Source organism: Centropristis striata, chromosome 12 (assembly GCF_030273125.1).
Source record: "Centropristis striata isolate RG_2023a ecotype Rhode Island chromosome 12, C.striata_1.0, whole genome shotgun sequence".
Lineage (NCBI taxonomy): Eukaryota > Metazoa > Chordata > Actinopteri > Perciformes > Serranidae > Centropristis > Centropristis striata.
The window spans coordinates 953,914-981,047 of NC_081528.1; the positions used below are offsets into that span (position 1 = coordinate 953,914).

At 40.7% G+C, this 27,134-nt stretch overlaps 1 protein-coding gene across 2 annotated transcripts in view; it reads left to right on the top strand.

Moving 5' to 3' along the window:
- The window catches only part of LOC131982369 (transcription factor COE3-like), a 184,599-nt gene that overhangs the window by 110,863 nt on the left and 46,602 nt on the right, over positions 1 to 27,134 (top strand). For both annotated transcript variants that reach the window (XM_059346995.1, XM_059346996.1), the window contains 4 exons: positions 13,796 to 13,877; positions 14,253 to 14,370; positions 22,382 to 22,512; positions 23,970 to 24,096. In XM_059346995.1, coding sequence (XP_059202978.1) covers positions 13,796 to 13,877; positions 14,253 to 14,370; positions 22,382 to 22,512; positions 23,970 to 24,096 — 458 coding nt within the window. The remainder of the gene's footprint in view (positions 1 to 13,795; positions 13,878 to 14,252; positions 14,371 to 22,381; positions 22,513 to 23,969; positions 24,097 to 27,134) is intronic.

Here is a 27,134-nt window from a genome sequence, read left to right on the forward strand (position 1 = left end):
CAGTATTTAAGGTATCTGCTGTATTTAGAGAACCGTGTCAGTGTAATATAATAATAATAATAATAATAATAATGATAATAATAATAATAATAATAATGATGATGATGATAATAATAACAATAATAATAACAATAATGATAATGATAATAATAATAATAATAATAATAATAATAATAATGTGTAAATCTGGCTCCTGGATATAAAGTCCTGGTGATTTGTGTTCCAGCAGCTGGAGCTGGTAGAAACTGTCCACCGGCCCTTTAAATAATCCAAGTTTCTGTGAGCGAATGCAAAAGAAAACATATTTCACAGAATGTAAAACATTAATTAGAGTCGTTAGCGTCTATCTGTGTTTGAATGTGGAGCAATAATTAAATCATGTTGTACATATTAAGAATTTACTGCTCGGCAGGCGGAGCGGCGAGAGTTAAATGAATCATAAAACTGGAGGGAAGACGTTTGTTCTCGACGAGACGCTGAGAGGAACCATTACTGTCACTTAGAGAACCAGACCTGCAGCACTCTGACTTTATAAATGTTCCTGTATCCACAAGATCCACTCTGACTAAACTCTGCTCACATTAAAGCTAAAACCTTCAGAAAACAACAGCAAAAACATCTCAATCTTACTGTAATATATCATATTAATTATAATATTCTCTGTGTTTAACACAAATAAGAGAATAATGACAACTTGCTATTGGATTTACTTTTATTAATTATTAAGTTAATAATGTTAGGCATTTGCTAAAAATATACTATTCCATTACTATTATAGCAACATTAGCATTTTCAGTAACTTTCTATGTTAGCCAAGTTAGCATTTCTTAGCAAGTTTTTGTCATTACTAACTTATCATTTGGTAAAAAAATATATATATACTGCTATAGCAACATTAGCATTTTCAGTCACTTTCTATGTTAGCCAATTTAGCATTTGTTAGCAACTAATTATCGCATTTTCTGAAAACTTACGAGATAGCAAAGTTAGCGTTTGTTAAAAATGCTAACTTGGAGTCAAGTTAACTTGATAACTTTGTAGAAAAGTTATGTTTTAGCAGGTATCAAGATAACTTGACAACTTAGCATTTTTACCAAACGCTTACTTTAACACAACCATAAGTTTTCAACAAATGCTAACTTGGCTAACAGAAAGTTGATGAAAATGCTAACGTTGCTACTATAGTATGTTTTTTTTAATTCAAATGCTAAGTTAGTTACGACAAAACTTGCTAATAAATGCTAACTTGATAACTTTACACTGTTTGTTAGCAACTTTCTATGTTAGTCAAGTTATCATTTGTTAGCAACTTATTATCTTAGCCAAGTTAGCATTTGTAAGCAACTTAACTAACTTAGCATTTGATAAAAAACATACTATTGTAGCATTTTTAACATTAGCATTTTCAGTAACTTTCTTATCTTAGCCATTTAGCATTTGTTGAAAACCAGAAATCAGTCTGTGCCACAGATGTTATTTATTTTATTTTATTGTGTGAGTATTTGAGGCTCAATAAAGTAAAAGCGGATGTTTTATTACATGTGTTATCAGATATTTTATCAGATATTTTAGATATATTTCTTTACCAAGTCCTTTCAATGCTATTTCTTGATTGTTTCAAGGCTGCTATTCTGGGTTAATTCCAGGTTATTTCTAGATTATTTCCAGGTTGTTTCCAGGACTGTTTCCAGAATATATTAGGTTTTTTCTAGACAGTTTAAAGGTTGTATCCAGGCTTCTTTACCAGTTAATTCCAGTGCTATTTCTAGATTGTTTCCAGGCTATTGTATCTAGGTTTTTATGATATATCAGTTATTTTATCAGATATTTGATCATATATTTGATCAGATGTGTGTTTGTTTGCTGCAGGACTAGTTTGAGGTCAGAGCGAGTGGACGGGTCAGTGACTGGTAGAGAGTTTCTCTCCTCAGAGACTCTTCCTCTCTCTCTCTCTCTGTCTGTTTTCATCTTATTTTAATAAGTCGTCTCTGGTATTGGGAGGCCTGACCTTAATTTGGGAGGCTTTAACTGGGGTTGGAGCTGCCGACGTGCCTCTGAGCCCGAGCGCTCCCCGAGTGATGAAACTCACGTCAAAGCTCACGTCTCCGACTCGTCAACTGTTGAGGAAAAGAAGCGGTCCAGTTTTCAGATTGTAGCTCGGGGCTGTTTGGAGTTTATCTGCCGGGTTTTAGGAGGATTTCATCAGAAACAAGCTGAAGGATTCTTCAGCGTCCGGAGAGGATAAAGAAATCCTTCAGTTCAGCAGAGATGATCCACACACACACACTCCATCACAGCTAAAGAACAGAGCATTATGGGACATGAAGTCCAGCTGTGTGTTCAGCATCACAGATAGAAACCAGCTCAAAGTTTCAGCTGGGAGAGAAAGAAGCGGCGCTGGAACGAGGCTCTGATGGTTTTTAAGGAGCTGATTATTTCCTGGAAATGTTTAGTTCACGACCCCTGACCCATGAAATATTCAGCGCCGCCCTCAGGCCCTCATTGATTGGTTTCAGTCCCACGGAGCGCGATGTGGAGACTGGAGCTGTTGACCTTTTTATTAAACCTTTTCTTTAACCTCAGCGGACACAATCCAGCCAAAAAGTTGCTCTGAAATCATTTCACTCAAACAACAAGAAGAAAAGTGCAGAAAGATGAAAAACCAAAGCAGTTAAAGTTTGTTTCTTTGACATCAGACTGTGATGAACTCACACGTCTTTATATTCTGCAGAATTCCTCTCAGTCCACATTAACATAACGTTTTCTGCCCCTGGATCTGCCTTGAAGGTTGCCTGGAGTTTCCTGGACCGCAGCCGGAGAGCCACCAATTATATTTGCATATTTAATAGAACAAATCGCAGGAAGTGTAAATGTGGCTTTAATTTTTATTAATTTAGTGGAGCAGGATCCTCTCTCTCCCCTCGGAGCCAGAACAGGTTCCCAGGCTGTTTCCACGCTTCTTTACATACTCGTGTAAAGAAGATTTCTAGATTGTTTCCTGGCTTTTAGACCAGGCTGTTTCCAGGCTTTACTAGGTTATTTCAAGACTGTATCTTGATTGTTTCCAGGATGTTACCAAGTTGTATTTAGGTTTTTTTCTAGACTATTTTCAGGCTGTTTCCAGGCTTCTTTACCAAGTCCTTTCAATGCTAATTTTTGATTGTTTCAAGGCTGTTATTCAGGGTTATTTTCCAGGCTGTTTCTAGACTGTTTCCAGGCTTCTTTACATAATCGTTTCAAGGCTATTTCTAGATTGTTGCAAGGCTGTTATTCCAGGTTATTTTCAGGCTATTTCCAGGTTGTATCTAGGTTTTTTTCTAGACTGTTTCCAGGTTTCTTTACCAAGTAATTTCAATGCTGATTCTCGATTGTTTCAAGCCTGTTATTCCGGGTTATTTCCAGGCTTTATTAGGTAATTTCAAGGCTGATCCTAGATTATTTCAAGCCTGTTTTACCAGTCTGTTTACAGGCTGTTTCCAGATTGTATCTAGGTATTTTCTAGACAGTTTTTCAGGCTTCTTTACTAAGTCATTTCAATGCTGATTCCAGATTGTTTCAAGGCTGTTATTCAGGGTTATTTCCAGGTAGTATCTAGGTGTTTTCCAGGCTGTTTCCAGTCTGTTTCCAGGCTGTTTCCAGGCTGTTTCCAGGCTGTATCTAGCTGTTTTCCAGGCTGTTTCCAGTCTGTTTCCAGGCTGTTTCCAGGCCCTCCCTCCTGTGTTGTGGTTTATCTGGTGGCAGCTGCTCGCTCGGCGCTCCCTCTGGTCCACAATATGCTGCCAAGCTGTCCACATACACAACCACACTACAACTCCCATCATCCCCCGGGACAGCCTCGCTCAGGGTGTGTGTGTGTGTGTGTGGGGCGGAGTCTTTTAGAGACACTGAGGTGTGAAAGTGACAGACGTGATGTTTATCTCCTCACAGATAAAATATTCTTTAGCGTTAAAGATGCTTCGTGTGTGTGTGTGTGTGTGTGTGTGTGTGTTCTGGCTCTTAAACATCATATGGGTGTGTGTGAGTTTCCCTGCGTCTGATTGGTCGGTCAGCTCGGCGTTCTCAGAGTGTTTTTATGGCGCTCGGATGTTTTTTTTTCTTCCCCGGAATAATTTCCTCACTCCGATTTCCACCTCATTTTTAAGTCATGATGTCACACACACACACACACATACACACACACACACACACACACACACACACACACACACTGAACTCAGGTTACTCCTCAGCTGTATTTTGGCAGTGTTGTCATGACAATCAGCATATTTGTCTCCACGATCGAAAAATCATCCGTGTGACGCAACGCTGCAGCCAGAGAGTGTGTGTGTGTGTGTTAGTGTGTGTGTGTGTGTGTGTGTGTGTGTGTGTGTGTGTACTCGCCTCCTTCAGTCTCTCTCCTGCAGTATGAAATAATTATGGGATGTTCTGTTCGTCTTTGCGCTCCAGGAACTCAGCATGTGTTTCTCTTTTTTCTCCTATTTTTCACAACATTTCTCTCCACACACACACACACACACACACACACACACACACAGACACACACACACACACAGAGACACAGATCTCACCTCGAGCTAACAGGAAACAACAGAAGACAAACGGGAAGAATCTACAACTCTTTCATGTAAAAACATCTCTGCTGCTGTCGGCTCCAGCAGCTGAAACACTTTAATCCACTTTATTTATTCTGCTGCTTTCTCTCTTATTACACACAAACACTCTTTATGTTCAATCAGCACGCTGTAACAACCAAGGAACTACAGTAAAACACGGTCAAATCACATGACAAACAGGCCTAAAATAAATAACTGCATGGTTACCACTCTATTCTGCCCTACAGTCCAACTGGCAAAGGGTCAAACTGCCAAATGTGTTATAGGGAGTTAAGTGTTATGACTCTTATTTCTACATGTATTGATGATGTCATTTTTATGCTAAAAAATCATGATGATTTATTTGACCTTTGACCCCAAAAACGTAGTTCCTGTCTCTGGTTTTGCTGTAAAAGGTTCTAATAGTGATGATAAACAGAGAGCAGGAACTATAATGTTGTTGTCTTCTTTCAGTGCAACTTAATATCTTAGCCAAGTTAGCGTTTGTTAGCAACTAATTATGTTAGCCAAGTTAGCGTTTGTTAGCAAGTTTTTGTCATATGTAACTTAGCATTTGATAAAAAAAATTACTGTTGTAGCTACTTTAGCATTTTCAGTTGTTAGCAACTTATCCTCTTAGCCAAGTTAGCACTTGTTAGCTGCTAATTATCTTAGCCAATTTAGCATTTATTGAAAACTTACGATTTTAGCAAAGTTAGCGTTTGTTAGCAACTTATTATGTCAGCCAAGTTAGCATTTGTTAGCAGCTTAATATCTTAGCCAAGTTAGCGTTTGTTAGCAACAACTTTTTGTCTTAACTAACTTAGCATTTGATTAAAAAACTTATTATTGTAGCAATGTCAGCATTTTCAGTTACTTTCTGTTAGCCAAATTAGCACTTGTTAGCAACTAATTATTTTTGCCAATTTAGCATTTGTTGAAAACGTACGTTGTAGCAAAGTTAGCGTTCGTTAAAAATGCTTACTCGTCAAGTTAACTTGATAACTTTACACTTTTGTTAGCAACTAATTATCTTAGCCAAGTTAGCATTTGTTAGCAAGTTTTTATCATAAGTAACTTAGCATTTGATAAAAAAATTACTGTTGTAGCTACTTTAGCATTTTCAGTTGTTAGCAACTTACCCTCTTAGCCAAGTTAGCACTTGTTAGCAACTAATTATCCTAGCCAATTTAGCATTTATTGAAAACTTTTGTAGCAAAGTTAGTGTTTGTTAAAAATGCTAACTTGTAGTCATGTTAATTTGATAACTTGACACTATTGTAGTCAAGTTAGCATTTGTTGAAAACTTTCCATCTAAGTGAAGTTAGCTTTTTTTCAGCAACTTATTGTCTCAGCCAAATTAACGTTTGTTAGCAACTTAATATCTTGGCCAAGTTAGCGTTTGTTAGCAAGTTTGTGTTTTAACTAACTTAGCATATGATAAAAGATTTACTATTGTCTCAAAAATTAGCATTTTCAGTAACTCTCTATGTTAGCCAAGTTAGCATTTGTTAGCAACCTAATATATTAGCCAAGTTAGCATTTTTTAGCATTTAATATCTTAGCCCAGATAACGATTATCAGGAACTTCTTGGTACTAAATTATAAATACAAGATTAAAACAAAACAAAAAAAAACACAAACAATTCAGGATTGTTAAAAACGTGGCTAAAACTGTCAGTAACACAAACAACGGCGTGAACACGATTTACAAGTTTAGGGTTTGTTCTTTGTGTTATTGTGTAGTTATGGACTTTCAGGTATAAATAAAATATTCTGCACAAACAGTGACAGATAGTTCATCTTTGAAACCAACAAAGAAGAAGACTTTTATTATGATTATTAACTCTCCTCCCTGCAGACAAACTCTCTTTCTGTCCTTAGAGATCGATCCTGATGGAGTCATCATCTACATGTTTCTACTTCTTTTTTTCAAGCCATAGATTTTGTGTCATTTTATTTTTAATGCAGAGAAATTTCCCTCCGGCCAGAAAAAGAGGAGGAGGAGGAGGAGGAGGAGGAGGAGGAGGATCATAGATTGTTTCTAGACAGTTTCCAGGCTTCTTAACCAAGTCATTTCAATCTTATTTCTATGTTATTTCCAGGTTTATTTACCAGGTATTTTCAAGGCTTTTCCTAGATTATTTCAAGGCTATTTTGTGACTGTTTCCAGGCTGTTTGCTAATTCTAGATTGTTTCCAGGCTTCACAAAGTTATTTCAAGTCTATTTTTGATTTAGATCAAGGCTGTTTTAAAGCATTTTCCCAATTGTATCTAAGTTTTTTCCAGGCTTGATGTAGTTTTTTTCTTGACTGTATCTAGTAGGTTTTCTAGACTGTTTCCAGGCTTCTTAACAAAGTTGTTTCAAATTTTTTCCTATATTGTTTCCATGCTTTACTAAGTTATTTCAAGGCTATTTTCAGATAGTTTTCAGGCTTTTTCCAGATTGTATCTAGTGTTTTTTTCTAGACAGTTTCCAGGCATTTTCAAGGCTAACCCTGTATTGTTTCCAGGCTTTACTAAGACTATTTTAAATTGTTTTCAAGCTTTTTAAAGGTTGTATCTGGGGTTTTTCTAGGCTGTTTCTAGGCCCTCCCTCCTCTAGATTGTGTGTCATATTATATTTAATGCAGAAAAACTTCACTCTGTCCAGAAGAAGAGGAGGAGGAGCAGGGGGAGGAGGTGTGAGCTCCTCCTGTGTTTATTGCGATCGATTCTGATTGATTAGTGTCAGATATCTAATGCTCCTCCTCCTCCTCCTCCTCCTCCTCTTTGCTTGTTTGCTCTTTATTCTGGAAAGACAAAATAATAATAAAAAGAGAAGAGAAGAGAAGAAGAGAGGACAGAAGAGGAGGATGCATAATAATGTGGGTGCTCAATATTTCAGAGGGAACAAATGAATAGAGGCGAGGCTCCTTTAGCAGAATAAACTGCTTCTGCGTGTCAAGACAAAGTCTGGGGAATAAGGGACCGCCACCTAATGTGTTGTGACAATAGACAGTAGAGGCCTGTGTGTGTGTGTGTCACGGTGTGTGTGTGTGTGTGTGTGTGTGTGTGTGTGTGTGTGTGTGTGTGTGTGTGTGTGTGTGTGTGTGTGGGGCTCCTAGACGAGGCAGATCTGTTCCAGGACTGTTTTAGTGCCTCATCAAATATTTAGTTTGATTGTACATGGTCCTGTAATTGCCATCTTGGCTGGTGAATTATTGATGTCCTGTAGCAGAGCCAACACACACACACACACACACACACACACACACACACACACACACTCACACACACACACACACACACACACACCCACACACACACACACACACACCCCCCCACCCTGCTGCTGAGATGATCATGTAGTGTAATGGGGGTGAAGCTGCTCTTGTTTCAGATCCTAATTAGCAGCTGAGGAGAATCATCTGAATCTCTCTAATTATTAGAAGAACCAACAGAGTCAATATTACACACTCACCTCCTAATGAGGAGCGCCTCCTCCTCCTCCTCCTCCTCCTCCTCCTCCTCCTCCTCCTCTTCTCCTTCTACCTCTTTTTCTCCCTCTTTCCTCCTCCACTCATCACTATTTTTCTGCCTTTCTCCTTATTCCTCTCCTCTTCTTTTCCCTGATTTTTTATCCTCCTCCTTCCACCTTGTCCTCCTCCTCTTCCTCCTCTTCTCTCTCCTCCTCTCCATCCCCATTATTCTGCCTCCTCCTCCTCCTCCTTTTCTTCTCCTTCTACTTTTTATCTCTCTCCTCTCCCCTTTCTCCTCCACCTCCTCCTCTATCTTGTCTTCCTCTCCTCCTCCTCCTCCTCCTCCTCCTCTCTCTCTCTTCTTCCTCCTTCTCATCTTTTCTCTTCCTCCTCTTCTCTCTCCTCCTCCTCCTCCTCCCCCAACACCTCCTCCTTCTTTTCTTTTCCTCTCTCCTCTCCTCTCTCTCCTCCTCCTCACCAACAGCTCCTCCTCCTCTTCCTCCTTCTTTTCCTCTCCTCCTCCTCCTCCTCTTCTCCTTCTACCTCTTTTTCTCCCTCTTTCCTCCTCCACTCATCACTATTTTCCTGCCTTTCTCCTTATTCTTTCCTCTTCTTCTCCTCTTCTTTTCACTTTTCTCCTCCTCCTCCTCCTCCTCCTCCTCCTCTCTCTCCTCCTCCTCCTCCTCCTCCTCTCAGTAACAGTTGAGGAGTTTCTGGGGTTAACCAGGACAGATAGCTGTGATCTTCTCTCCATGCTAGCTTTGTGCTTTTATTCCAGTTTGTCTCCTGTTAGAGGAGGAGGAGGAGGAGGAGGAGGAGGAGGAGGAGGAGGAGGAGGAGGAGGAGGAGGAGGAGGAGGAGGCCCGGGGCTGGCTGGGCGGTCAGGTGGTTAAGTGGCGGTGGCGGTGAGGTGGCGAGCGTCACGCTGAGACGGCGAGCGGCGGCAACACGGCAGCTTTTAAAAATACTGAAAATATTGATTTTATTCTTTCTGCTTCTTTTTCTTTCTGCCGTAACGTAATAAGGGACAGACTCAGGGGAGAGAGAGTGTGTGTGTGTGTGTGTGTGTGTGTGTGTGTGTGTGTGTGTGTGTGTTCATCAGGCCCTTGTTGTAATCTGACTCCGACATAATTGCTTCCCATAGTGCTCTATGGGTGTGGTCGGAGGGTGACATCATCTGGAGTGGCCGGGTTAAAAAACGCTGAAGTCAGTCAGACACACACACACACACACACACACACACACACACTCACACACACACACACTCTCTCTCTCTCTCACACACACACACACACACACACACACACACACACACACACACACACTCACACACACACACACACACACACACACACACACACACTCACACACACACACACACACACACACACACACACACTCTCAGCCTCTCTGACCTCCATCATGTTTCATCATCACAGACTGTTGAAGGTTTCTGACATCTGACAAGGGTTTTTATATATATTATATATATATATAATATATCTGTAATCTATTTATAATCTATCTATAATCAATATAAAATCAATATAATCCATAAATTCTGTAGAATCAGCTCCATCATGTCTAGAAGTGTGAACAACTCAAACATTTATTAGTGTTTTAGGAGTCAGGAGGGTCCAGAGAAACCCACAGACTGCTGAGAACTAGAGAGAACCAGAGAGCGAGAACCAGAGAGCGAGAACCAGAGAGCGAGAACCTAGAGAGAGAAAACAAGACAGCGAGAACTAGAGAGAACCGGAGAGCGAGAACCAGAGAGAGAAAACAAGACAGCAAGAACTAGAGAGAACCAGAGAGCGAGAACCAGAGAGCGAGAACCAGAGAGCGAGAACTAGAGAGCGAGAACCAGAGAGCGAGAACCAGAGAGCGAGAGAGGGTCCAGGTCTATCAGAGACTCAGAGAGAGACCTGGACTCTCTTTCGCTCTCTAGTTCTTGCTATCTCGTTCTTGCTCTCCGGTTCTCACTCTCTAGTTCTTGCTCTAAAGTTCTCGCTCTCTTGTTCTCGCTCTCTAGTTTTGTCTTTCTAGTTCTCACTCTCTCGTTCTTGCTCTCTCGTTCTCGCTCTCTAGTTCTCGCTTTCTTGTTCTCACTGTCCCGTTCTCTCGTTCTTGCTCTCTCATTCTCGATCTCTAGTTCTCGCTCTGAAGTTCTCGCTGTCTTGTTCTCGCTCTCTTGTTTTTGCTCTCTAGTTCTCGCTCTCTAGTTCTCACTGTCTCGTTCTCGCTCTCTAGTTCTGTCTTTCTAGTTCTCACTCTCTCGTTCTCGCTCTCTAGTTCTTGCTCTCTCGTTCTTGCTCTCTAGTTCTCGCTCTCTAGTTCTCACTCTCTCTCTCTCTCTCTCTCTGTCAGTCATTGATTGTTGGAGGTGTAATGAGGTGACAGCTGACACCATCAGACTGAAACTCTCCCATTAACTTAAAGAGAGGGAGGAGGAGGAGGAGGAGCAGGAGGAGGAGCTGTGACTCCTTCTCCTCCTATCTATCATGTTTATGTCACAGTGAACTCTGGCAGATCTGTAGCAGAAATCAGATTGTTTCCATTCACATATTTTAAAGAATCGTTTTAGAAAAGATGAATGAAAAACAAGTTTTTATTCAACAGAAGCTGAAATATACACACACACACACACACACACACACACACACACACACACACACATACACACACACACACACACACACACACACACACATATATATAAGTATGTATGTATAGTATAATTTTTATTGTTATTTATTAATTAATTCAGCTGAAAGTTTGTACCTTAATTAAAATAGTATGGTTCATTTAAAGGTGTAACTGTGTATTTGTGTGTGTGTGTGTGTGTGTGTGTGTGTGTGTGTGTGTGTGTGTGTGTGTGTGAGCAGCTTCTTATCTGTGTATCATTGTGTGTGTGTGTATCTCAGTTTGTGTGTCTCAGTGTGTATCATCCTGTATTCCTGAGTGTGTGTGTGGACTGGGCAGCCTGCTGTGTGCATATTAGTGTGTGTGTGTGTGTGTGTGTGTGTGTGTGTGTGTGTGTGTGTGTGTGTGTGTGTGTGTGTGTGTGTCTGATCGATGCTCCACATTATTCTGTTCTCTGCCATAAAGGGCATTAAGGCTCCAGCAGCAGATCAGCTTTCAGTCGATACACACACACACACACACACACACACACACACACACACACACACACTCACACACACACACACACACACACACACACACACACACACACACACACACACACACACTCTCTCTCTCTCTCTCTGGTGGATCCTCAGAAACACAGTCAGTTTTTATCTGAAGCAGAAAACATTCAAACATTCAACACAAACGTCTTTTTATTGAGATTTTTACTGAATATAATCTTGTTTGTTTGTTTGTTTAAATCTTTGTTGTTTACTGTAAATCGTTGTCATTATTTTTATCTACATGTTTATATCTATTAGACAATTTAAAATGTTTGTGTTACTGAGTCTATTGAACCTTAAATTAATATTAATATTTCAGATCAGCTGCAAACTATATAGTCATTTAATATTTACATTCATTTATGGATTGTTACTTTGTTTATTTAGTTATTTATTTGCATGGATTAATGGTTTCCGAAAGCATTAATGAAAATACGTAACACTTATGCCTTAAATAACCCAGGAATATTTTAATTAAAGTACAAACTTTCAGCTAAATTAATTAATAAATAATAATCAAAAATTATACTTACACAAATATCTTTATATATATATTTATTTTCTTAGATGTATGAAAGAGCTCATAATGATTAATTTTTATTATTATTTATTTTTTTATTTAACCAAAAAATAAGCATTCATACAAACAGGTGACAAAGCATCGTTATATACATATTTATATATATATATATATATATATATATGTATATATATTTATATATATGTGTATATATATATATATATTACATATATTATATATATATATTACATATATATATTACAATCTTTGAATTATTATACAATATTATATAATTATATTATATATATATATATATATATATATGACAATCTATGAATTATTATATATAATTATATTATCCCAACATAATTTTTTAACACATGAATTCAGACTTTAATCAGCAGATTTCTAACAAACAAACAAAAAAATCATCCAAAAATTAAACATCCAGGTTGAAAAAAAGCATAAAAAAAAAAAAATTCTTAAAAAACAAAAAAAAAAAAAGCGACCAATTAACTCCACTAATTGGCAGAGCGAGGGCCGCCCTAATGACATCATAATGACCTCATAATGACCTCATAATGAGCTGATAATGACATCATCAGCAGCGTATGAGGCGTTGTGTGCGTTCCTGCGGTCTCTCTGAGTGTTTTTACTGATCTTGTTGGTGTCGTATTAACGGAGCCAATCGATGGCGACCTCACAGAGCCCCCATTAATAACCCCCCCCCCCCTCCTGTCTCCCAGCATGCCTTGCAGCGGGGGGTGGCGAGGTTATCCCCTGGTTAATGTGACATGTCTGTCTGCGACCCTTGCCGCTTGTTAACTGTCTGGATTATTATTGTGATAATGTGGCAATTAAAAAGGAAGCGCTCCATCAGGAGGGGGGGGGGGGGGGCCGCGGCGAGGGGGGGCGGCGGTCCGAGAGATGGATGAGCGCCGATTACACGGCGAGGAGGACGAGGAGGAGGAGGAGGTGCATTAAGGTGGCCATCCATCCCGACCCCCCCCCCCCTCGTTCATCGATACTCCTCGCCGCCGTAAAAAATGCCGTAAATCAGCGGCTAGCGGCGGGAAAAACTGAGGGGGCGGGGCTTAACGACACGCCATCAGTCTACAGGAAGTGTCTTTAACTAGACTTTATCTCTGATGATGCTGAGAGAGAGCTGTGACCTCACACACACACACACACACACGCACACACACACACTCACACACACACACACACACACACACACACTCACACACACACACACACACACACACACACACACACAACACGCACACACTCACACACACACACACACACTCACACACACACACACACACACACACACACACTCACACACACACACACACACACACATTCACACACACACACACTCTCACACACACACACTCACACACACACACACACACACACACTCACACACACACACACTCTCACACACACACACTCACACACACACACTCTCACACACACATGTTCATGTTTTTAAGTCTAACTGACGTTTAATCCAGTTTTTAGTCTTTTATTATATTCTATTAATTACTAATTTCTGTGCATTTAAATCACGTTTTAAAGTTTTGTAATAATTTAGCATTTTTTTCTTTCTTTTTATCATCAAAGTTTTTATAGATTTATTGATATCAGGAGTCATTTTACACACTGCTGTTTGTTTCATTAATGCTGTTTGTTTCTATTAAAGTAGCTGCTGAATTATATCTGTATTGTTTTATTTCACTAGATAAGAAAAAAGGTTGTTTTTTATCTTCTTGAAGCTGTTGAATAATTTTTTTATTATTCTTCTGAACGATGAGCTGATGTGAACTGAACGTCCTGACGAGTCAAACTGAGCCCAACTTTAGTTTCATCTGGTCCTGGATCAGTTTATGATCTGTTCTCTGTCTTCATGTTGTTTGTTTATTATCTGGTCCTGGATCAGTTTCTGATCTGTTCTCTGTCTTCATGTTGTTTGTTTATTATCTGGTCCTGGATCAGTTTTTAACTCCTCCGTCTGTTTTTCTGCAGATTCTTCCTCAAGTTCTTCCTCAAGTGCAATCAGAACTGTTTGAAAAATGCAGGAAACCCCAGAGACATGCGGAGGTTCCAGGTCAGACTCTATTATTATTATTATTATTATTATTATTACTATTATTATTATATCATTGTTTTTATTATATCATTGTTATTATTATTATTACATTTGTTTTAATTATTATTAGTAGTATTATACCATTATTATTATTATTATTATTATCATTATTGTTTTTATTTTATTATTATTATTATTATTACTATTATTGTTAGTGTTAGTGTTATTGTTTTTTTGTTTTTATTATTATTATCATTATTATTATTATTATCATTATTATTAATATTATTATTATTATTTATGAGTTCAGATAATAATGTTCAGCTGCAGGACTAACTGTGTGTGTGTGTGTGTGTGTGTGTGTGTGTGTGTGTGTGTGTGTGTGTGTTGCAGGTGGTTGTCTCCACCACGGTCAACGTTGACGGTCATGTTCTCGCCGTCTCTGACAACATGTTCGTCCACAACAACTCCAAACACGGACGCCGCGCCCGACGCCTGGACCCCTCCGAAGGTTAACGCCCACTCAGAGATCTCAGCAGCCAATCAGAGGCTCTCAGGGGTTAATGACACGCTCAGCAGCCAATCAGGGGAGAGATCAGGAAATAAAAGCTGAATTAATAGAAAACACGTCCAGAAATATTCAGAGAGCAGAAAAAAATTCATGAAATAAAAATAAAATAAAATAATGAAATAAAATATATGTAATAAATATAGATGAGACAAATAAATACAAAATGTACAAATAAAAATATAAAATATATATTTTTAAATTCATTAAAATATTTAATAAAAATTAAGTTAGAAATTGTAAAAAGTGGGGACTTTTCTGTAATCATTTGAGTGCCAATTTGTATATATTTCACTCTCTCTGTCGCTTTCTCTCTCTCTCTCTCGCTCTGTAGCTCTCTCGCTCTGTCGTCTCTCTCGCTCTGTAGCTCTCTCGCTCTGTAGCTCTCTCGCTCTGTAGCTCTCTCGCTCTCTCGCTCTGTAGCTCTCTCGCTGTCACTCGCTCTCCTGCTCTGTTGCTATCTCTCGCTCTGTCGTCTCTCTCTCTCTCTCTCTCCCTGTCTCGTGCTCTCTCTCGCTCTGTCATCTCTCTCTTTCTCTCTTCCTCGCTCTCTCTTTCTCACTCTCTCTCTCTTGTTCTCTCCTTGTCTCTCTCGCTCTCTCTCTCGCTCTTGTTCGCTCTCTCTCGTGCTCTCTCTCTTTCTTTCTCTCTCGCTCTCTGGCTCTCACTCTCTCTCTCTTTCTCTCTCATTCTCTCTCTCGCTCTCTCTCCCTCTCTATTTCTTGTTCTCTCTCTCTCTCTCTCTCTCTATTTTAAGTCAGATGAAGCTGGTTAATATTATATTAATATTAAAGGTCGCTGCAGCCAGGAATCCGTCTCCACTAACAGAAAACAGGTTTAATGTGATGAACTGGTCCTTTAAAGAGTGAAACCGGGACACCAGGTCTTGAGGACCCGGTCCAGCTGCTGCTGGCATGTCTCCGTCCGGCCTCGTGTCCCAGCTGGACGTCCCGCAACCGCCGAACAAACGCTCCGTTCTTCCACGGCGTCCGCAGCGACCAAATAAAACCGGCATCACTGGCGTATAAACTTCACACGGTGAAACTCGACTCTGAGAGCCGGAGCGCCGCCGCAACATTTCCTCTGAAGCTGTAAACTTTAATACCACTCTGCTGCCCGCCGGCCCCGCGCTCATAAAACCCTCCGGCCTCGCCGCAGCCATGACATCAGCCCCTCGCTTGATTCGTCCCACTTGGAGTGCCAGGGGGGCGGGGCTTAGCCTGCTCCAGGACCAGGTTTTCATCATAAGACATGTGGGACTCAGGACTAAAGAGGACTAAATATTGTTAATAATAATAATAATAAATATACTTCATCTGAAGCTCCTGTTTGTTCTGTTGCTGTGTGGAGAAGCTCCACCCGCCTGGAACGCACAGGAGAGTAAAACAAACTATTCTCTAAAACCAATCGAACATGTACAGATCAATATATCTACCAACTTTAGAAACCAGTTTCCTCTTTCTCGCTCTCTTTTGTTCTCTCTCTCACTCTCTCTCTTGTTCGCTCGCTCGCTCTCTTGTTCTCTCTCTCGCTCTCTCTCTCTCTCTCTCTCTTGTTTCCTCTCGCTCTCTCGCTTGCTCCCTCTCTCGCTCTCTCTCTCACTCTCTCTCTTCTTCTCTCGCTCGCTCTCTCTCTCTCTCCCTCTCTTGCTCTCTCTCGCTCTCTCTCTCACTCTCTCTCTTGTTCTCTCTCTCTCTCTCTCTCCCTCTCTTGCTCTCTCTCGCTCTCTCTCTCTCGCTCTCTATCTCTCTCTTGTTTCCTCTCGCTCTCTCGCTTGCGCTCTCTCTCTCCCTCTCTCGCTCCCTCTCTCTCTAGCTTTTGTTTGTTTCATTCCACTTGGAGCCCCAGACGTGTGGAGTTTATGATATAAAGGCTCCAGATAGTCTCAGGTGAGATGTCGGTCACTGAAACAGACTCTCAAAACTCTCTTAGAATCTCTAAAACGCTCCACATTTACCAAGTCATACCTTTCTGGTAAACTCCACCCGTCTGGCACATGCAGAGAGGTAAAACAAACCCCTCAAATGTAGTTTCAAACACCAATCTGACATCAACAACCAGTGCGTGTTGCATCTCTCCTCGCCGCGTGGCTTCCTTTGACTTCGGTAAAAGTTTGAGGCGTTTCCAGTAGAGCTGGTGGACCTGTGTCACTTGTTTTAACCAACCTGGGGTGCCAGACGGGTGGTGCTTACCATATCAGGACTTTGACAACTGTCAGGTGAAACTGAAAGTGGTAGAAAAGTTGATTTCATGTACTTTTGTCTAAACTTTACCGCTATTTTCATTTAATCCCATGAGGTACAGTAAACCCCACCCACCTGGTACACACGATACAATAAAACAAACCACCAATCAGACAGGATAGATGGTGTTTGCTTGTTTTAAACCACTTTGAACACCAGGCGGGCGGGGCTAACCATCTCAGGGCACACACAATAACATCTTAGTAAAAAGGAAAACTAACTTTTTCTTTCATAGACTTCTGTCTGACCTTCTTGTCACTGTCTCCACCCCTCTGGGACATCCACCTGAGTAAAACAAACCCTTAAAACTTTTTGGCACCAATTGGATACCAAAACTCTTGTTTTCCCACTTTCTCAGCCCTCACACCTCCTCGCTCTGCACTCTCATTAAACTCAGAAAGTTTGAGGCTCTTCCAGGAGAGATGTGCACCTTATTCACTTGTTTTAACCTCCTGCGAGCACCAGGCGGGTGGGGCTTACCACGGCAGGGCGTTGGATAACATCTAAGTGACAAAAACAGCGGCCTAAACCAACTTGGACTTCCATACACTTCTTTCTGAACTTCCAGGCAGAATAGTTCCTTTTGGCAGAATAGTTCCCACCCCACTGGGACGTCCAACTGAGTAAAACAAACCCTTGAAACACTAGTCTGACATTAAAACTCTGTTGTTTCTTCACTTTTTCTCCCTCTGAACCACCTCGCTCTGCAGACTCCCTAAACTCTAAAAGTTTGAGGCTTTTCCAGAAGAGATGGAAGAACTTGTTTGCCTGTTTTAACCTACTTTACACACCAGACGGGTGGGGCTTACCACGTCAGGGCTTTTGATAACATCTAAGTGGCAAAAAAGTGGACTAAACCAACTTTTACTTTTGTACACTTCTGTCTGAACTTCCAGACTTTTGCCAGGTCGTCTAAGCCGACTTGTCTCCACCCCTCTGGGACATCCAGCTGAGTAAAACAGACACTTTAAAATAACAGCTAGACATAAAAACTCTATTATTTCCTCGCTTTTTCACCCTCACCCTGCAGAAGTTTGAAGCTTTTCCAGGAGAGATGGTGTAACTTGTTCGCCTGTTTTAACCTACTTTACACACCAGACGGGTGGGGCTTACCACGTCAGGGCATCCGATAACAACTTAGTGACAAAAGATTGGATTAAATCAACTTTCTCTTTCATAAACTTCTGTCTGAACTTCCAGACAGTTGTCATGTAGTCTCAGCCCAGCTGTCTCCACCCCTCCGGGACATCCAGCTGAGTAAAACAAACCCTAAAAACAATTAATCCTCCGTTGTGTCCTCCCTGAAACCACTTCAAAAGTTTGAAGCTTTTTCCAGGAGAGCTGGTCGAACTTGTTGGCTTGTTTTAACCTGCTGGGAGCACCAGGCGGGTGGGGCTTACAACATCAGGGCATCAGAAAGTATCAGGTAAAACTTTCTGCAGCAGATAAAGTCGACTATAAACAGACTTCCATTAACTTCTGTCTTCTTGAAGCTCGTCGCTTCAGTCCTGGGAGGTAAACTCCACCCCTCTGGGACACGCCGGAGAATGAAACAAACCCTAAAACAATCTGCCACCGTGTCAGCCTTCAGAGGTCCGATGCGTCCTCCCAGACGTCTACCGCTGCAGTTTCCCTCGACTTGTTTTAAAGTTTTGAGGCGTTTTTTTCTTTTCCAGGAGCAGATGATGTAAGTGTCTCGTTTGGTTTAACCTACTTTGCAGCAGCAGACGGGTGGAGTTTATCACACCGGGGGCATCAGACACGATAAAGCTGTTGATCAAAGGAAAAGCAGAGTCAGCTGACCTCCTGTGAAACTTTTGTGAGGTAAACGCCACCCGTCTGCTGCGTCCAAGGGGATAAAACAAATGACACGGATATGTCATTCACTCACCTGTGATGAAAACACCCTGGGACACGTATCAGCCCTCTTAAACATTCATGTGGTGGAGCGTGGGTACTGTACGGTGTCCTGCCGGGGCCAAAGGGCCCGTTGTTCAGCAGACGGAGCTATCTGGGAGCTCGGGGCCTTTCATCTCCTCCAGACTGGGATGTTTTCACAGGCGATAAAAAGCTCCAACATCTGCTCCCGCCTTTGTCTCCAGCCCTCAACCCCCCCGCCGCCTCCAGGAAACTTTCCGCCGCCTGGAGGAGCCTTTGTGCTCCATTCAGCTCCTCCACCTCCTCCTCCTCCTCCTCCTCCAAACCCTCCAACCCCCTCAGACCCACCGGACTGTTTGTTTACTTCTGTGACAAAAGAGGAAAATTAATAAGGAGATGACAATCGAGTCCTCGGGGCGGGAGAAGCCTCGACCCTCGGCTGCTGCTGCTGGTTCTACGTTTCCTCTTTTCTTTCTTCTTCAAACTCTGAGTGACTTTCAAAAGTTGTTCCTGAACCAGAGAGAGACGACCAGGACCAGTCTGCTCTCCTTAACTTCAGGCTACATGCAGCTACATCCTAAAAACATTAGAATATCGTGGAAAAGTTCGATATCTTTTGTCAATTATTTCAGAGAGTGAAAGTCGTTTATTATATAGATTCATTACACATAGAGAGAAATATTTCAAGCCCGTTTTTCTTGTAATTTTGATGATTCTGGCTCAATGTGTCAGAAAATGAGAATATTACATAAGATCAATTTCAAAAAAGGATATTTTAAACACAAATGTCAGGCTTCTGAAAAGTCTGTTCATTTCTGTACATCAATACTTGGTTGGTCATTTTTTGGGTGTTATGTGTGTTTTTGTCATTTTTTATGTGTTTGTCATTTTTTTTTCATAGGTTTTTTTTTTGTGTTTTTATGTATGTTTTTGTCATTTTTTGTGTTTTTACGTGTGTTTTTAGTCAATTTTGTTTGTTTTTGTCATTTTTTTTATGTTTTTTATGTCATTTGTGACCAAAAAAGACACAAAAATGACCAAAAAGAGACACACATTTACCAAAGGAGACACAAAATACCAACTGTAGACTCACTCTCTATGTGTAATGAATCTATATAATGTATGAGTTTCACTTTCTGAAATAATTGACTAAAAATGTTGAACTTTTTCACGATATTCTAATTTTTTGAGATGTACCTGTAAATATATCAGGATGTGACTGAGAAAGTTGTTGTCTGTCACACATCCAAGAGAACAGAAACCTTTCAGAGCCAATATATCACATTTATTGCCTTTTATTCAGAGGTTAGAGAGAAATAAACGGACAACATGAGCACAAACCAAAGCAGGATTCCTGTTTCGTAAACTCTTCAAACTATCTCATAACCCGACGCCATCAGATGGTGTTACTGGAAGCTGTAAAAGGAGATAGAAAAGTCTTCTCAGCTGTTCTTTTCCCATCTTTAAATGACTATAAACCCTCCAGTTCTGACTGAACTGATCCTGTTTCAGCAGAAACACGAACCTCTTCAGGAGCCGCTGGTTGTTCAGCCACAAACTGATTATTTGAAGCCAAACAAGATGGATTAACGATCTTGTGATCTTACTATTCTCACATGATCTCATTATATCGCACAGATCCAGCTGTTGTGCTAGATAAACTATCTTTAGAGCCACCAGATGTTCTGGTTCTTCCAGGATCGTCCAGGTATCAAATTAGATGTCCCGAGTTCCGACAAATATCTGTAAAACAGTAAAATGTCCCAGATTTCACCTCGAGTTACTGCCAACAACACATCAAAGACTCAGCAGAACTTTCCTGTAGCTGCAGCTGCAGAAGTCACCGGTGTGGGAACAGTTTTACGTATATAATGAATATATATATATTCATATATAATGAAATAATGAACAGTGAAGCACCGACAGGGACTGAGATACTCCTGCAAGAACTTCTGCTGATGAGACACAAGTGGAAATAACTAAATAAATGAACATAAAGGTTTTGAACTGGAATGTTCTCCTGTTACCTGGAAGTCCCCCCGTGAGTTTACGTAAATAATGAATGGAAAAGCACCGTCAGGGACTTCATGGTGCATTCGGCTGACCGAGTAAACTCTAAGAAACTCACGACAGACCTCCACCAAGGACATGCTCTATCTTGTAATGGACAGGAAAGTTAAAAATAGTTAGTTTATTTGCTCCAGAATGTAACAGGTTCTTCCTTGGCCTTTGCTCCATCCTTCCACCAAGTTTGATTAAAATCTGACCGGTAGTTTTAATAACCGAAACCCTCTGTGGTGTAACAGTGTTCACTCTGAACCTCAAACGTTCCTCTATGAATTCGTTCTGCCAGTAACTGGTAGTAGCAGAACATAACTCCCCTTTAGTGGTGAAAACTGTTACTGTAATGTTTAATAGAGCCTCTGAACGCAGCTTTAAACATCACATCATCACACAGTAAACAAAAGGAAACTAGGAGCTCTGACTGGAATATCAAATCATCCTCTCGATAAAACGGCTGTCGGTCCGGGAAGAGGCTGTAAACGTGCGGAGCCTGGTGCTGTCTGACTCGCTGGACTCGGTCTAGTCACGGCGGAGACGCTGTTTATGTGGAGCCCCTTATTGATCTCTGTGGTATTGGAAAAACCAATCATTTTGCATGTATTAGTGAGACTAACAGGCAGCTGCTGCATCACCACCCGGACTGAGAGCCGCTCCGCCCGTTCACTCATCAGCTGTTTGTTAAAGATTCCTGAAACTCTCAGGTCGAGTTTTTAAGGGTCAACGGGAGGTCAGAGGTCAAACAGGCAGGATTAATTGATGCCTTCTGATATTGTGATTGATATATGCTGCTTCCTCTCTATCTAAATAATCAGCAAAGTTGGAAAAATCCCAGACAATATGAGTATTTTGCATATATTCATTTAACCCTTAAAAAAACAAATTTGTCCCTAAGGCAGCAAAACGACCATTTCCCAAAAACTGCTGTAAAAATCTTATAAATTTATATTTTTTTCCACTCTAAATGAAAGTCAATCTTTTACAACTACTTCAGTCTGAAATAGACATATCAAATTATAACGATATTTTGGGAGTTTTTAACCGTTGAAAAAAAGTTTTTTTACATAAATCCACTGTTTTTTACTGAAAAAAACCCCAAACAAAAAACTAAATACGTTTCCATTTTAAAAAATCTAAGAAATATTTACTTATTATTATTATTATTATTATAAGGCCCTTGGATTGGTCAATATATGGCAGCAACATTGATTGTAATTTACATCATAAACAAAACAACAACAAACATGGTGAGACATGAAATAATAAATTGTGAGAATAACTAAATAAAATTATTCTGCCAGAAATCATTAGAGATTATTAAACACAATTACATAATTGAACAATATATATATATATATATATATATATAAAGATACAAAGAGTTTTAGCTGCTAATTTTAACTGTTATTTAATCATCTTTTAATGTAGAAATATGTAATTTTAACACATTTATTTTACCCTCAGTTTGATTTGCTAGGTGAAAGCAGTGGAAGTGGAAGCTTAGTTTAAACCCTGATGGAAGTTGAAGTGTCAGTCTGAGCGGAAACACTGAGATAAAGATTATTTCTCTCTACACAATTATAATCAGCTTAATCATCTTATAATGTAGAAATATCTCATTTAAACACATTTAAACACATTTATTTTACCCTCAGATTGATTTGAGTTGAAGTGATTATCTCCGGTGTGATTTGAGTTGATTTTAATCAGAAGGTATTATTTCTGGTGTGTGTTTCTAACGGTATGGCCTGTTGTCTGTGTGTCCGAAGCAGCCACGCCCTGCATCAAAGCCATCAGCCCGAGCGAGGGCTGGACGACCGGCGGCGCCACCGTCATCCTCATCGGGGACAACTTCTTCGACGGGCTGCAGGTGGTGTTCGGCACCATGCTGGTGTGGAGCGAGGTCAGACTCTAGCTCTTAAACCTGCTAGAAACTCTTCTAGAAACTTTATCTCTTAAACTCTTCTAGAAACTCTCTCCTGTCAAAGTCCAATTATTCTCGGCTGTGAATCAAATCTGTGTTGCAATATTTACATTTAATTTATCAGATTAAATCAAACAGACGCAGCAATTTCACAGGAAAAACAATATTTGGCAGCGAGAGAGAGCAGCTGCACTCTACTGTACATCATACATCACACACACACACACACACACATCACACACACACACACACATACACACACACACACACACACACACACACACACACACACAGTCACACACACACACACACACACACACACACACACACTCTGGGAGAAACACCTGCATCTGTATCAGGTCTTCATGTCCCCAAAACAGAAATATGTAGATGTGGAGCGTGTAGCGCGAGGAGGAGCGATATGAAATATTGAAGCGGGTCCAGGAGAGAACACCTGGCGGGGGAAAGGAGGCGGGAGGACGGCTCCTCGCCGCCGCTGACGGAGATTCCTCCGCTTTGATCAGCGGCGGCGAGCAGACGGACTCGAAGCGTCAGAACCCGAGTGAACGGCGACCCAGATCGAGTCGGACCGAGTCCCTCAGAAAGATCCTCCGGTCCTCTTCACATGATTAGAGAACAGCAGCTGGCCTCGAATCCCTCTGATGGAGCCGCTTCAGGCACAGCAGCTCAGGAGCTGACGGAGAACAGGCTGTGGAGCTGAAAGCAGTGGAAGTGGAAGTTTAAACCCTGATTGTAGTTGAAGTGTCAGTCTGAGTGGAAACACTGAGGTAAAGATACTGAGATATAGAAAGACACTGAGCTGATAAAGAAAAGGTTGTTGGGGTGTTTGAAAGATGTTGAGGTGTTTGAAGCGTCAGAGCTGAAAGCAGTTGAAGTGTAAGTTTAGTTTTAACCCTAATGGAAGTGTCAGTCTAAGTGGAAACACTGAGATAAAGATACTGAGATATAGAAAGACACTGAGCTGATAAAGAAAAGGTTGTTGAGGAGTTTGAACAGTAGGAGCTGAAAGCAGTTGAAGTGTAAGTTTACAGTGGAAACAATGATTAGACCTTGTTTTCTCCAGTTTCTTGTTCATTTTAATGTCTGGTTCAACTAAAGGTTCATTTGTTTGGACAAACATAATGATAACAACAAGAATATCTGATAAGAGTTTAATTTCAGAGCTGATATCTAGACATTTAACATGGTTTTATTGATCATGATTTTGGTTATTATCAATAAAACTGAAGCAAAAATGCAGGTGAATCTTCAGTCGTCACATGTTCAGAATATGATCTTCAGTGTTCAGATATGTAATAGTTTAAACACAGAATGAGTTTTTGTTGTGTCCTCTGTAGTTTTTCGTCTGAAACACAGTAACTTCCTGTCTGACCCGCTTCTCTTCTCTTCTCTTCTCCTCTCTCTTCCTGTTGCAGCTGATCACTCCTCACGCCATCCGGGTCCAGACGCCTCCTCGCCACATCCCCGGGGTGGTCGAGGTCACGCTGTCCTACAAATCCAAACAGTTCTGCAAAGGAGCGCCGGGACGCTTCGTCTACACCGGTAAGACCCGAAGAGACTCCTCCTCTGCTCTGCTTCAGGGTTTACTCCTCAGAGCTCCACGTCTCTGGTTCCTCTGGTTCTGCTTCATTCACCACTAAAACCTCCTGCTTCTTCTTCTCTTCTGCTCTAGTTTGGGAGGATTTGTCCTCCAGCCTTGATGGTTTCAGTTTCTGCTGCTTTTTTAACTCTTCTTCACTTTGTCACAACGTAACATCAGCATCTTATGATGTTTCTGGTGTGATGTCTGGGAGGTTTTGGAGTCTGAAGAAGCAGATTTTGCACCTAAAATCTCTTTTTAAATACAAAATAAATTCCTTCCTAAAGGAGAAAGCTTATTATTAAGTGCATGTCTAAAGGGTTTACTGGTGATCAAACTCTGATTTTCACCATTAAATTTCTACTTAAATTACAAAAACTCATCATTCTTTGTGTGTTTAATATGCAGATAAACATGCAGATGTTTGTGTAAATAATTGTGCAGATCATTTTGCAGATAAATGTGAAACAAAACAACAAACTGTGGTTTTGTAGTTTTCTGTAGTTTTGTGTTTGTGCAGGTTTTGTAGTTTTTTGCAGCTTTCTGGTTGTGTAATTTGTTGTTTTTTGTCACTTACTAGTTGTGCAGGTTTGTAGTTTTTGTAGTTTTCTGGTTGTGCAGGTTTGTAGTTTTTGTAGTTTTCTGGTTGTGCAGGTTTGTAGTTTTTGCAGATAAATATACAGTTAAATGTTCACCTTAAAGTTTCTACTTTAGTTACAGAAACTGATCGTTCTGTGTGAGTTCCTGCATGTTTCTCCCTGCAGTGAACCCGAAGCTGAGTCTGTGCAGCAGAATGTAAAGTGTAGTTTGTGAGGAGCTTCCAGCAGGTTTAAGGCTCCTGGTGTCTGCAGCAGGATCACCTGTAGACTGTTGCTGCAGCTGAAGGTGGAGTAAACACCTCCCGGGTGTCGACTCGTCCTTCAGACTCGTTATCTGCGTCTCATCGCTGCTTTTACTGTCCGATTATTCCTCAGAATATCCAGATGTCATTCAAAGTAGCAGAAAGGTCAGATGGAAGCTGTTTAGTGCGATAAGTAAATGTCAGCGCGTTCTGTTCAACACACTTTATCACGCCGCTCCTCCTCACGCCTCCTCTCTCTTTGTTGGAGCTCCTGCTGCTCCTGCTGCTCCTCCTGCAGCAGGCCAGCCGTCACAATGGACGCTCCGGCCCGTCGCCTCCTTTTGCAATGCTAATCTGATCCGTTTACAGATAGAGAGACCAGAGTCTGATTCAGACAGAGGACCGGGACAATAGAGACTGTTATCAGACACAGTCCTCCTCAGGACCGACGGGACCATCAGCAGGACTCTACAGGACTCTACAGGACTCTGCTGGACTCTACAGGACTCTGCAGGACTGTAGAAGACTCTGCAGGACTGTAGAGGACTCTGCAGGACTGTAGGAGACTCTAAAGGACTCAGCAGGACTCTACAGGACTGTAGAAGACTCTGCAGGACTGTACAGGACTCTGCAGGACTCTACAGGACTGTAAAGGACTCTGCAGGACTGTAGAAGACTCTGCAGGACTGTACAGGACTCTGCAGGACTCTACAGGACTGTAAAGGACTCTGCAGGACTGTACAGGACTCTGCAGGACTCTACAGGACTGTACAGGACTCTGCAGGACTCTACAGGACTGTAAAGGACTCTGCAGGACTGTAAAGGACTCTGCAGGACTGTAAAGGACTCTGCAGGACCTTACAGGACTCTGCAGGACTGTAGAAGACTCTGCAGGACTGTACAGGACTCTGCAGGACTGTAGAAGACTCTGCAGGACTGTACAGGACTCTGCAGGACTGTAAAGGACTCTGCAGGACCACTATGATAGGTTTTAGTCCAGGTCTCAGAGGGTCCAGGTCTAGACTGAACCAGGAGTCTCTGTCATCAGATTTAGGAAATAAAAACATAATTTTTCTTCTTTTTCGGACGCGAAATCCTAAAATCCAGAATAAAGAAGTTCAGGATCTGTTTACTGAATATTACTCATTATTTACATTAAGTTGCATCATAAAGAAAACAATAACAAACATGACTCAATTTAACAACATAAAATCATGTGTTATTACAATAAAAAGCTTCTTGTTTCATATTTTGAAGCGTAGAAATAAAAACATTATAGCATGAAAACAGCCACCTGTTTTATTAAATGATCCTAAAATTAAAAACTGTAAATCTGAGTTCAGACATAAAAAATAAACACAAACACAAACAAAACAGTTACACAACAATAAAAGCATTTCATAATGCACAAACCTGCCAGTGGATTATTTAGTGTGCAGTTAGACATGCAGTTAAATGTGCAGATACATGTGCAGTTAAATGTGCAGATAAATGTGCAGATAAATGTGCAGTTTGCAGATAAATGTGCAGTTAAATGTGCAGATAAATGTGCAGATAAATGTGCAGTTAAATGTGCAGATAAATGTGCAGTTTGCAGATAAATGTGCAGTTAAATGTGCAGATAAATGTGCAGTTTGCAGATAAATGTGCAGTTAAATGTGCAGATAAATATGCAGATAAATGTGCAGTTAAATGTGCAGATAAATGTGCAGATGCATGTGCAGTTAAACATGCAGATAATTGTGCAGTTAAATGTGCAGATACATGTGCAGTTAACTGTGCAGATAAATGTGCAGTTTGCAGATAAATGTGCAGTTAAATGTGCAGATAAATGTGCAGATACATGTGCAGTTAAATGTGCAGATAAATGTGCAGTTTGCAGATAAATGTGTAGTTAAATGTGCAGTTAAATGTGCAGATAAATGTGCAGTTTGCAGATAAATGTGTAGTTAAATGTGCAGTTAAATGTGCAGATAAATGTGCAGTTTGCAGATAAATGTGCAGTTAAATGTGCAGATAAATGTGCAGATACATGTGCAGTTAAATGTGCAGATAAATGTGCAGTTAAACATGCAGATAATTGTGCAGTTAAATGTGCAGATAATTTCATATATTTTAAGCCATATTCCTGTGGAGCAGCGATCCCTTCACAATAAAAGC